This window comes from Strigops habroptila, chromosome 8 (genome assembly GCF_004027225.2).
Source record: "Strigops habroptila isolate Jane chromosome 8, bStrHab1.2.pri, whole genome shotgun sequence".
In the NCBI taxonomy this organism is placed as follows: domain Eukaryota; kingdom Metazoa; phylum Chordata; class Aves; order Psittaciformes; family Psittacidae; genus Strigops; species Strigops habroptila.
In genome coordinates, this window is record NC_044284.2 from 50157281 (window position 1) to 50169339 (window position 12059).

At 34.7% G+C, this 12059-nt stretch overlaps 1 protein-coding gene across 7 annotated transcripts in view; it reads left to right on the plus strand.

Annotated features, from left to right (window-relative positions):
• The window catches only part of ZZZ3 (zinc finger ZZ-type containing 3), a 63715-nt gene that overhangs the window by 33843 nt on the left and 17813 nt on the right, over positions 1-12059 (plus strand). For all 7 annotated transcript variants that reach the window (XM_030493908.1, XM_030493911.1, XM_030493913.1 and 4 more), the window contains exon 4: positions 11431-11569. In XM_030493908.1, the coding sequence (XP_030349768.1) occupies positions 11431-11569 (139 nt within the window). The remainder of the gene's footprint in view (positions 1-11430; positions 11570-12059) is intronic.

Below are 12059 nucleotides of genomic sequence, written 5' to 3' on the forward strand. Positions count from 1 at the left end.
AAGCTTTCAACAGCTGTTGATAAGGCTTCCTATAAGAAAAACAACTAAAGGTATATTGTGGTATTTTTGTATGAACTTTATTGCTTTTTGAATGCTGTCATGTTTAAACAACGTTCATATATTAGTATTTCTGGGTAAACTGGATGATATAATAGGAAAAATAATCATCACAGGAAGCAAATTATGGAATATTATTATTCAGAGAGAAGGCTGAAATGATGGATGATCCATGACCTCTTTAATAAAATAGATCTCTCCTACAAAGACACATCTGAGATCTCTAAACAGAAATTTTATTGCAATACAGACCCTTACGTAGATAATAACAGGCTGATCTGGGAGATTGTATAATTGTAAAGTATTGTTAATTTTTTTGTTACTGCACACATAATTTGAATTTTTGTGTATTATGATTCCTCTCAGGAAAATATGGTTTAGTGCATATTTGAGAAATGTGCTTGTATGTTCTAGCTCAGAAACCTTTGTGTTTTCTCTTGAGATATTTTCATCAAAACTGAACTTGTTGATTTAAATCTTTTTACACTGCTTAATTTTATATGCTGTGCTTAGTGTTTTGCATATGTCTTTCCTCAGGAGTTTCCCATATCTCTGTACTATGTCTTTTTATAGTTTAATTCTTTCTTATAGTGCAGTAGTTTACTTTAATTTTCTATGTTATGCAATGTTTTATTCTCAGTACATTTCCCCCTTTGCCCAGTGTTCCATTTAATGCTCTTTTTTCTTTTTTTGTTCTTCCTCTCTTCCTCTCTTTGGAGATTTGCAGTGTTTGGCAGGTGTTAGGTTGCATGAGGGGAAACTTTTTGTTCAACACTTAGCTCTGAGTTCTAGATGAAATTGTAATTGGGGAATTGAGTTTTCATGTGCATATAGTGCATTATACAGTGTATTTCTAGGATCCTGTAAACTGTAGTTAGCTTTATAGGAACCACTTAGGCCTTGTAGGTAAGTAAGCTCACTGAAATACAAGAATTATGCATGAGCACTTGCCTGCAGACATTCAGCTGCAAGAGTTAGGACCTTGCATATTTTTTTCAGTAGATAGATATTTTCATACATCTTTCATTTCATTTATTACTTTATAATATTAAAAATCGTAATAGCTGTACTGACATTTAAACTGAAGACAGATTAAAATGAAATATTTTAATACATCTCTTAAAACACAGTCTTGTGAATTCTTACCTACTGTGGGCTGGATTGTTGCAGAGGCCTTGGGGGCAGAAGACTGTGTAGGATCATGCAATCAGATTTAATATATAATTGACAATTCATAGTAATACTGTTAATGGTTTTGAGTGCACTTTTAATGTTATATGAATGTGAGAAAGAAAAAAAATCTGTGGCATTTCCTGTGGTATTTTGTATTTAATTCTGTCACAAATGTTTCTGCCTAATGAATCGGATTAAGACAGTTCTCTATAAAAATTACTGCACATGCCTTGCTAGAATAGGGTCTGGTGCACCTTGCTGTAAGTGCCTTAAACAGATTCTTCTTAAAGTGTAACTGTAATGTAATCCGGTAGCAGTCTTTTTCACTAATGTGAACTTCTAGTTTTACCAGCACCATGTTTTTTTCCTTAACTGGATGACAACTAGTATTAAAAATTAAACCACTTTACATGAATATATTTTAAGATAAAATCTCCATGTCTGTATATATTTTGGATAAGAATAAAAATACTACATCAGTTTTGTAATTTATCCCCATATATTCAGATCTATGTCTCAGAATTAAGGTCAAATTTATCACACAGTATGGATTTATTTTAATGCACAGATAAGTCAGATAATCTAATATTCCTTTGTCAGGTAACTAGGAGTAGCTAATATTATAGAATAAATTATCTTCCTGTATTATTTTTAAGGACACCTTTGTCTCATTATTTATGTGAGAGACAGAGCTGTAGTCTGAGGAGACTTTGATTCTCACATTGTAGTAACCGGAATTGATACAAATCGAGTTACTTTTTGTAGTAGCAGTTTTAATCCATACTGGGGTCAAGAATATTATGAGTTGGCAAGTAATTTGTAAACATGTAACCTCTGAGTACTTCAAAGAATGTCATCAATATAGAAGAATTGAGGAAGTATACATTTTTAATGCTGAAGAGCAATAGAAGTTAATAACTTAAAAAAAACATATATGCCATATATATTAGATTTAATTCACCCTTTGTTCCACACAGGAGTGGTGGGACATACAGTGATACTATTAAAAGATGTTAGTGTAATGGGCATAGAACCACATTTGTTTAAGAAATCATTGCTATATTTTACACGAGCTTAAAGTATTAAGTATTTTGAGAATTTCTTTACTGCTAAGATTATTATTTTATCATGTTTTATAAAATCATTTCTGTCTATAAATACTTATCAATGGAAGAGTTACAAGTGACACAAGATTATTGCAGGACTGAAGAGTAAGGTTTAGTTAGGAGTATTTTTGTAACCATAGGATCATGTTTTATAATTACATAAACTGGAGTTCTTAATTTGCAAGAGAGAATGCCTTGGGCATGTGCTGTATCTTCTTTTCTCCCTCTAGTAATAGGCTTAACTCTAGCAGCCTTTAAATGTCAAGTACATTTGTCAAATTCATTTTTCTTTCTTGAACATAGTTATCTTGCTGTCAACCACAATCCCAGTGAACAGCACTATCAAACACAGTGTGATTCTCATTTAAATAATGCCTCCTGTGGAAAGCAAAGCCTCATTTCTTTTGGAATTGTGTGCTTTGCTCCTTGAAGTCTCTTCGCTCCTGATTTGCCTGCTACCTGCTTTTCTTATTCTGCCTGTGCTCTCACCTCCAGGGGTCTTTGTTGCAGCATCCTGTCCTGGAAAAGAGCGTGAGCTCTCCAGCGCAGAGCTGCTTCCGTGCTGGCTCGCTTGGTAGTAATATGTATGAGTGCTGATGGATTGACCCAAGAATGTGAAGAGTAATAGTTGAATGCTGCTTGCCTGTCTCTTGTGGAGACAGTAGTTGTGGTCTCTCCCTGTTTCCAAACTGCCAGTTTTTAGGAACATACAGGAACTTAACTTTTCTTTCAGAGTTCTTTGATCAACATGAATCAAAAATCATGGCGGGTGGGGGGAAATGCAAAAATTTAAGGGGAAAAAAACCCAAAAGAAATCGCAAAACCAGAACAACAAACAAAACCCCAAAAAACCCAAACACAACCCAAAACAACAAAAAACCACAAAGTTATTACTTTAATACAGAAAAAAGTAGAAAGTTATTTTTCTACCTGTTGATTTGGAAATGCTTACCATTTCCAAGGATCCTTATTAGTAAATTCATCTAAACTGGAAAATTAAGTATTAGTAAATACTAAAAATGTTTTCAATGTGTAAGAAATACCAGTTGGGCAAAAAAAGTAAAAAAAAAAAAAAAAAAACAACTTAGCAAATTCATTGTCCTAATTTAAAAAGAGAGAAAACCAAGAAAATGTGGGGTCATAATCTGTTCACCCAGCACAGGGGAGAGTAATGCTTTGGCTGTGTTTTTGGCAATGCACACAAGGGATGCTTAGCAAAGGTAGAAGTGATGAAGTATGGTTATGCCAACATAAAGTATGTCTGGTGGGACAAGGAATAATTTATATTATCATAGCTGCCTACTTGGTAGGGAGGTGCATGCATTTCACTAAAATACTCGTAAGTGTAATGATGCCACCAAGAAAACAAGAACATAGTGACTGGCAGGTGCTGTGAGAGTGCAGCTATCTTTACTCTTCAGTTTTAACTAATCTAGCTTTACCAAACTCCATTACCAGTCCTAAGTATTTGTTGTGGTCTTATATGATGTTTTGATAGCATCTCCATCATGAACTGCAAAACTGACTGGCAGTATATTTTAGAAAGGAATTTTACGAGAAGTGTGTATTAATGTTTTAGTCTCAACAGTAAGTTCTAATCAAGATGCGTGTTTCTTTAGTACTTAGAAAGTACTTATATACTATTTTGAGAGGACAGATCCTGCTTTTAGGTTTCCTTTAAATTTTATTCTTGCTAGGAATAGCCAGCTGATTCTTCAGTTTTTCAGTATTGCATGTCTTTATTTTGCTTTGTGTAGTTCAAGGTGAAGATATGCTGTTACTTTGTATAACAACCTTTTGGAAGTTTTATGCTTCCTAGGCCAAGGACCAAACGTGCCTGTCCATTGTTTATTACCATAGCAAGTGCTAATAAAAACGTACATTTTTCTCATTTTCCATCCTCTTCTTTAGCCAAAAAAAGATTAAGTGAATGTTTCTTTGTGTTGCTGTTAGAGCATTCAGTTTCTCATGATTGCACATCATGTTCTTGTAATCCAGTTACAGTCTTCAGATATTACAGTAACAGAATACTTGAAGGAATATGCTAATTTTTTCCTATGGCAAGAATATACACCTGAATTAACTGGCGGGGTTCTTCCTTGGGTTTCAGTAAAAATCTGCATAAACTAAGATAGAGTGTGTTGAAGGAGTACAGTAATCAGTGGTGTTAACTTTCTCCAGTTGTTTTGTTCAGAGAATTTCTGTGCAGTTGGTCAGTTTCATGGTGATATGGGTCGCTCCTGTTTTGTCTTTGGAAGAAAGCCTCTTCTGAATGATTTCTTCCCCCAACATCTGCTTAGAGATGATTGTCTAAGTGGAGATACTGGAGGAATCTGTGGTATTTTTCTCTCAGTAAAGGAGTTAGGACCATTCCAATTAGAGACGAGGAGAAGGAGTTGGGGATGTGCTGTCAGTCTGTCTTTCTGTGGCCCTTGTGAGGAAAATAATTTTACTGCCACTTCATCATGTCACTCCAAGCCCTGAAAATAGAGGGATGACAGGGACCTATATCTTCTTTCCTACTAAATGTCAGTGTCCCGCAGGCAAATACTTTACAAAGTGCTGTTCAAGGAAGATCAAAAAGCTATATTAAAATGTGTTAACTGGGGGAGGACTGATGGATGATGTTTTAACCTTTCACGTTGACAAGACTGAAACAAGTTACACATTTGTTTAGAGACACAGAGACCTAATTGCTACTAAAAATTTTGAAAACTTGTTGGAAATGTGGGTGTTTGGTAAAAGTGCCTTTGTACAGCTAGTATTAAATCCTGCTGAGTGCGGTGGACAGCTCTTGACAAGAATGAAGCCTGTAGAAGTATATGAGTGGGTGTTCTGTTTCTGGGACAGAGTTAAGGATTTAAAAAGAAAGGGACATCACACGTTCATAACCAATAAAATAGCATTAAGTTGCTTGAATTATGAAGTTTGGAGCTGTAAAAGTTAGAAGGAAGGTGAAAATAGAGTGGAAAATGGCTTTTTTGCATTCAGGTAAAAGACTGCAGAAGAGTTTCCTGGTTTGGTTGAGGTTTGTTGTTTCTTTTAAGTTTTTTTGCTTCGTTCTGGGGTTGGTTGGTTTGTTTGTTTGTTTGTTTGTTTGTTTGAAGTAGGGGTGTGTTACCACCTGAGGCTTTCATTCGGAAATAGTTTTGTTCTGTTACTGGTGGGGTAGACTTGGAGAAGCCGCTTAATGTATGCTTTGGTTGTTTCACGTATAAAATGGAGATACAGTTTAATTATTTACATGTCTTGGAAGTCTTTTGGAAGCATGTTAAATATGGATAGAGAAAATACAGTAAATTGCAGTATGTGTAAAGAGTTTAAGGTAGAGTGGAAAATGATTTCATAATGAGTTGCAGAATTGACTATAAGTAGATTACCTTGGTCATAGTATCTAAGCATTAGGTAAGCAAAAACCTACCATATGCTGCTTTATTCAGGCAAAGGTGCTTCTATAAGTCCTGATAGGAGTTGATATATGGTCTTACTGATTATGCCCTTAAACTCTTTCCTGTTTCTGAAGGGAGATCAAAGAAGGACCACTCTTTTATCAGTATCTTCTGCTTCCTCTGCTGCTGTGTGTTCTACAAATCTAGCACTGAATCCCAGCACTCCTGCCTAGTGCAGTAAGAGATTTGAAATCTCCGATGCACATCAAAATAATTTGTGAGCAACTAGACAGTGTTAAAATTACTGTATCATACCACCGGCAAAGATTTCAGATAAAGTTTAAAAGCTGGAAGAATTATCTGGTATTTCTGAACTGAAACCAACAAACAAAACCCAAACCAAAACATTTATTTGAAATTAGAAGATTATGTTTTATCTGACTTAAAGATTTTTTCAGGAAGTCAGTCTCTCACTACAGCTGCCATGGGTGAACTTGGGAATTTGAAATGCCATTAATGTTTCCCCTTACCTGCAGTAATTTGTGGTCTTACAACATGTTTATTATCTAATACTTTATTGTAAGAAAACTAATATGGGATTTTTTTTCTGAATCGCCATTGGTAGACGAAAATCCTAAGTGATAAATGACTAAGTATAGGAGAGCATGTTTTAATCTGTACTTTGCCAGAGTGCCAGTAGATGGCAATAAAACAAAGACTTGCTCAAAGCCTCGTTATTGCTGATACGTACCAATTTTGTGTCACTGCTCTTGGAAATACAGAAAAAAGTTTGCTTTAAACATAAAAATTCTTCTTTTTTGTGGGTAAAACCAGTGGCAGAAATTTTCTCATTTGTTCTTCAATGTTTGAGCATTAAGACTTTGTGGGGGCTTATATTTAGAGGAAGCTTGGCATTTTTGTGGTGTTCAGTGAATGTTACCAACAGCCACTTTTATGTCTGCTCCTTACATTGTTCAACAGGACAAAAGTGATGCTTCACGTTTAAGTACTGCAATTTAATTGGAAAGCTTCATTTCCTTCATTCCATCCACTGATTTGAGTTAGCTACCTAAAAGTTAAAATCTTGGTTTTGTAGTATCAGTTTGTCACATCATGCATTCACTTAAGGTTTGAAGTACAGTATGTTCTTATCTTAAAGGGAGAGGAAACCTTCAGAAACCAGAGGGACTAGCCTTTGTGACTGAATGACTCTTACTGTAATACTGAAATGAATTTATTTAAGAACGCCAAATGTCGCTGCCTATTGTACAGACTAATGTTAATCCCTTTAGTATAAAAAATTAGAGTAAACTTAAGAAATATGCTATTCTTAAGGCAGATTGACTCCATATATATATTTCTAAATAAATATGCAAAGAAAATCTGTGATGTAACTATGGGTACATGATCTGGAAATGTAAATACTGTTATCACAAGATGGAAAACATGGGGGGAAAAAAAGCATCTTGAAAGTAGATCTCAGAAAACTGTATCAAAGTGGGAATGGGTCTCATTAAAGTACTAGCTACACTATTTTCAAGCTTTATCACAGATGAGAGGAGGCCGCTCTGTCCCTAATCACTATTAGAATAAGGTTCATGAAAATGAATAGTGTAATAACTAATTGCTTATGGCAGGACTTCCAGAAATGTGGCTCTGCTATGTCGTAGTTATTTTATGGAGCAGTCTAAAAAAGTGGAGTAATTATTGCTGCAGCAGAACTACTGAATCAGCAGGAATCCCTGCTCATCAGTATCTATCAATCTTAAAGAAGTGGCTTTCCTTTTTTAAATATTGGTCCCTCGAAACCCCGTGTTAATCAAGGTTTTTCAACAGAGAGATACTGAAACTTTCCATACTATACTGAACTATTCAAGTGTTCATCTGGAAGATTCCTGGCTGTTAACATGATTTAAGAAATTACAAGAGTGTTTAGCTACTGGGATTTTGAAAACACAGAATTACATTCTGTAGAATGAAAGTTTTCTTTCAAAGAAAACTGCTTCAGGTTTTGAATGTGCTAACAATTTAGTAATTAGAACTGAGAAAAGTGTAACTTCTGTCAGTGTAGGGGATATGACTGACTGTGAGTTTACTCAAATTACGCATTTTTAGTTGCATGAGTTTGTTTTGGCAGAGGAGAGGAGATAATTCTCCTTGGTAATTCCTTACAGATCTTTCTGTAAAGTTATGTAACTGTAGCTGGATAATTTAGAGATTGCTCTTTGAGCATCCATCGAAGGATAGACCCAGTTTTGGTTTTAGTGAGCAGGGTCCCAGTTACTTTCTTTTTATCTTCATTAAGCTTTTTAAATTTTAGAGGATGTTAGCACAACTGCAGGAGGTAGTTTGAATCATAATTGTTGTGCTTATTTACAAAGAGCCTTGGAAGATGTACAGTAAAATTGTTAGCCATGGGTTTTTTCTTTTTTTTTATATAGTCCTGGAAATTATGCACAGTCTGTTGCTTAATGCACCAGAAGTATTATGTTACTGCTTGAGACTAAGAAGCCAGAACAGACAGAGGCTTCGAGAAAGTGTTCAACATGTGTGTTGTTATTTGGCTTACTGCTTTTTCAGAGAAATACTTGGCTTTATTACAGTCGTGTAGGGCCAGAGAACTAAAAGCTTGTAAAATCATGTGAAAACAGTAGTGGTTCAAACCTTAAAAGAACATATGTGGCCATATTATAAGACAGTCAGTTAAAAAGGCATGTTGGAATTTAAAAGGGAATGCAGTGGTTCGGAGGGAGTGCAGCAAATCTGAAGCACCTGAATATGGACTAAGCAAACTATGCATTTCAGGATTAGTATTGTCAGGTTTTTCTTGGCAATATAAGACCCCAAAATACACATTTTGGTGCATTTCAGTACTTCTGATATTCATTTGATAAAATTGCAGTCTTATTTCTGGGTTTCAGAATATATTCATTCACATGAACTGAATATGTATGTTAAAGTAAATAGCCCCAAGATAATACTTTTCTTTAGCAGAGTTAAAAAGAGTGCTAGGAATCTTTTTGTCTGAACAGTTTGTTCAAAACCCCGCTTTTCTCTCTTGAATTATTTCATTATAATAGTGCTATATACGCACAGATCAACATCACATGACATGTTTTTGAATGATCCTCACGTTTTTCTAATATTCTATGTATTTTCATGAAGACCAGAGGTATCTTTTCTGAACCCTTTATGTTCAAGTCAGTGATTGCTTCAGTGAGGTCACGTGAATGTTTTAATGAGGGAAGTAATTGGAGTTCAGTGTTCTTGTTTGGTTTGTTATTTCTCCCAAAATGTCATTTCTTTTCTTTCCATTCAGCCTTAATTGTTTAAGGCCACTTCATTAAGATGATTTCTTCTTCCACTTTACACATGATTATCATCATTAAATTAGTATTTCATTGGAATTGCCGACATTTGGTTGCCTTTTTTTTTCTTCTATGTATGTAAATTTTTAAATAAAATTATTGTTTTCTTTCAATTTCATTTGGAAAAGCAATCACTGAAATATAATTTGAATAAATGAAGTCAAATGGCTCAAGAAAAGAAAGGCACGTATTTAATGAACATAATCTTAAATGCAAATTTATGTGCATGCTACTAAGCCTGTTGTTATCATGACTAGAGGTAACCGCAGAGTCTTGTATAGGAGTTTTGCCCCCTGCTGATAGAGAAAGGCTTTCTGTTGTCCAGGTTAAATCATCTCCCCAGATATCATTCAGCTCTTCTGTGTTGTTACAGCTGCATCTACACAAAACGCGTTAGCAGCCTGCATATGTTTCATTTCTTTGGAGCATGCAAGGCAGGCTTCTGCATAGGAAGTTCTGCCAGTCCACCTGAGCATGGACAGATCCTGCCCAGCACAAAACTAGGCAACAATCAGCTGCTATTGGTAAAAACTAAGATCTTAATTCCACATACAGTGATTCCTGTAAGCCTGTAACACTGATCTGTGGTCTTGTCTCAGGCCAGTTTTGATGTGCTATCACTACGTTTGAAAGTTATTTCTGAGTTCATTTTTCACCGGTTCAAGAATAGCCCCAATAATTATCTTCCTTTATGTGAAGTTATTTTGTTTAGAAGAAACTGGAGCACAACTTTCAGTACTGAAAATATTCCTCTACTGTTCCAATATCAATGGCCTATTTAACAAGCATTTTAGGATTTAGTTGCATATAAACTTGAATATGTGCAGACAAATTTAAATAATAATAAATTCATAACATAATTGTATCCTACTGTTTTCAAACAAGCTCAGTATTTTTGTTTCAAACTTGAGAAGATATGGTTATATTTTATGTTTTCAAATATTATAATTGAGTGGAAAGAAAATTACCCTTTTTCATGGGGAGGCAGCAGTTTAATGTCTGAAGTTTAGGTAGAAACTTCAATATCTGATGGTACGAAGCCTGTATTTTGCCTTCAGGCTGTTTACGTCCCTCCACTTAAAGCCTTACCCAGTTACCAGTGCAGTAAATTGAAAAACTTCCATTAGCTCAGTAACCTCTGGATCTTTTCTGTAATACATGTGGAATTCATTGTGTTAGGCTTGTCTTTGTTTAAGCAATAAGGGAATAGAAAGAAAATTTACTGTAGTAGTGAATAGATCTTACCTGATTTTATTATGCATCAGGTTGCGTTTTGTGCTGAGCTAATGTGCAGTTGTAATATTAAATGTCAGAAAACATATGCATGAAAAAAGTTGACGTACAGTAATTTGCAACAAAGAGGCCATGGGTGACTATATGATTCAGAAACTGAAGTGGACAACTCTAAGTTTAATGCTAATAAAAAGTATTAAATGCAGTTACCCATTTTTAAAGGCTGTGTTACAATATAGTAGTATTTCCTGACTCTGAGTTAGCTTTATAGAAAACAGCTTTATAGAAAATAGAAAATAGCTTTATAGAAAATATAGAAAATAGCTTTATAGAAAACAGAAACATACATTATCGGGTAAGGTATGATAGTCACATCAGTGACTCAAATCTATCTGTTAAATAGACAATCAAGACTGAGTGTGAATCTGAGACAGCAGGTTTGAGGGAAGGCTGGCATTTTCATTTAACTTGTGTATTCTTAGAGGAATCTGTTTTCTATGTATTTTGCAAATTACTTATTTCTTGGTTTATTGTTACATTTTAGAAATGATTCTCATATTCTGCTCCAAGGTGAGGCTTCTGTGAAATGATAGATGCAGTTTCTGAGACATTCCTGTCCACCCTGTGGGTGGTTGAGTGAAATGTTAAAATTCTATGGTGGAGTCATTTGTATTGGGGTAGAAGGAAGCAGATTTTGAAGTCAAAAAGAAATTAGGCAATTTTCTTTGTGGTTTGTTTTGGGGGTTTTTTTGTTTGTTTTTTTTTACCTTTGTAAGCAAAGTTTGTTGCTCATAGCTATTGAGAACATGAATAGGTTGTCCTTGATACCATACTGCTCTCGCTAGTATAGAATTTACGTTTAAAAGAAATCACTGTGGGTTGATTTTTGTTTGTTTGTTTGTTTTTATGGGGTTTATATAAACTCATCTACTACTCAGATTTGATATATTTTTTTATATAATTCAGTAAAAATGTCTATGAACTGTTTCAGATAAGCTGCGAAATCTGGTAGATGCTAGTAGGTAATCATGGCTAGTATTTAGATGGTGGGTGGTGTCACTTTTAAAGATGAATTTAGTGAGACATTTTCCTTTGTCTCTGTAGTTATCAGAGACTGTTACAGACGATTGCTGTACTCGAGGCTCAACGTACTCAAGCAGTTCAAGACCTTGAAAGTTTAGGCAGACACCAGAGAGAAGCGCTGAAAGATCCTATTGGATTTGTGGAAAGACTCCAGAAGAAGGTATTTCAATGGGCTTTTCTTAAGTCTTACTTGGAGGTGGTTCTTGCTTTTAATAACTAGTAATTCATCATCTATAGAAATTGGAGTTCTGTATATACTTGCATAAACATTGAGTTTAAAGTTCTTTATCTGCTGAGCAAATGTTGCTCTTTGTTTTATTATTAAATCTGTAAGACATAGGTCTTCAATGATTTTATTAGATATGCTTTCATTCCTTTTTTTGGTATGTTGAAATATAATCTTTAAATTTCTAATTGTAGTTTAGGCATTTTAAGATAACTTGAAATCTACAGGTGACTGGAAGTTATTCATATAAAGCATCAGATCAAGAATTCATAACTTTCTCATTAGAGAAAGTTAAATGTTGTGCTGTGAGTGTAATTTGGTAGGGTACATTTTAAGGAGCAGGAAACGTAGTTCTTAACTTGCAACCAAAATGAGCACTAGAAAACATACCTGAGTTCTGGATAACATAGTAGAATATTGAGGA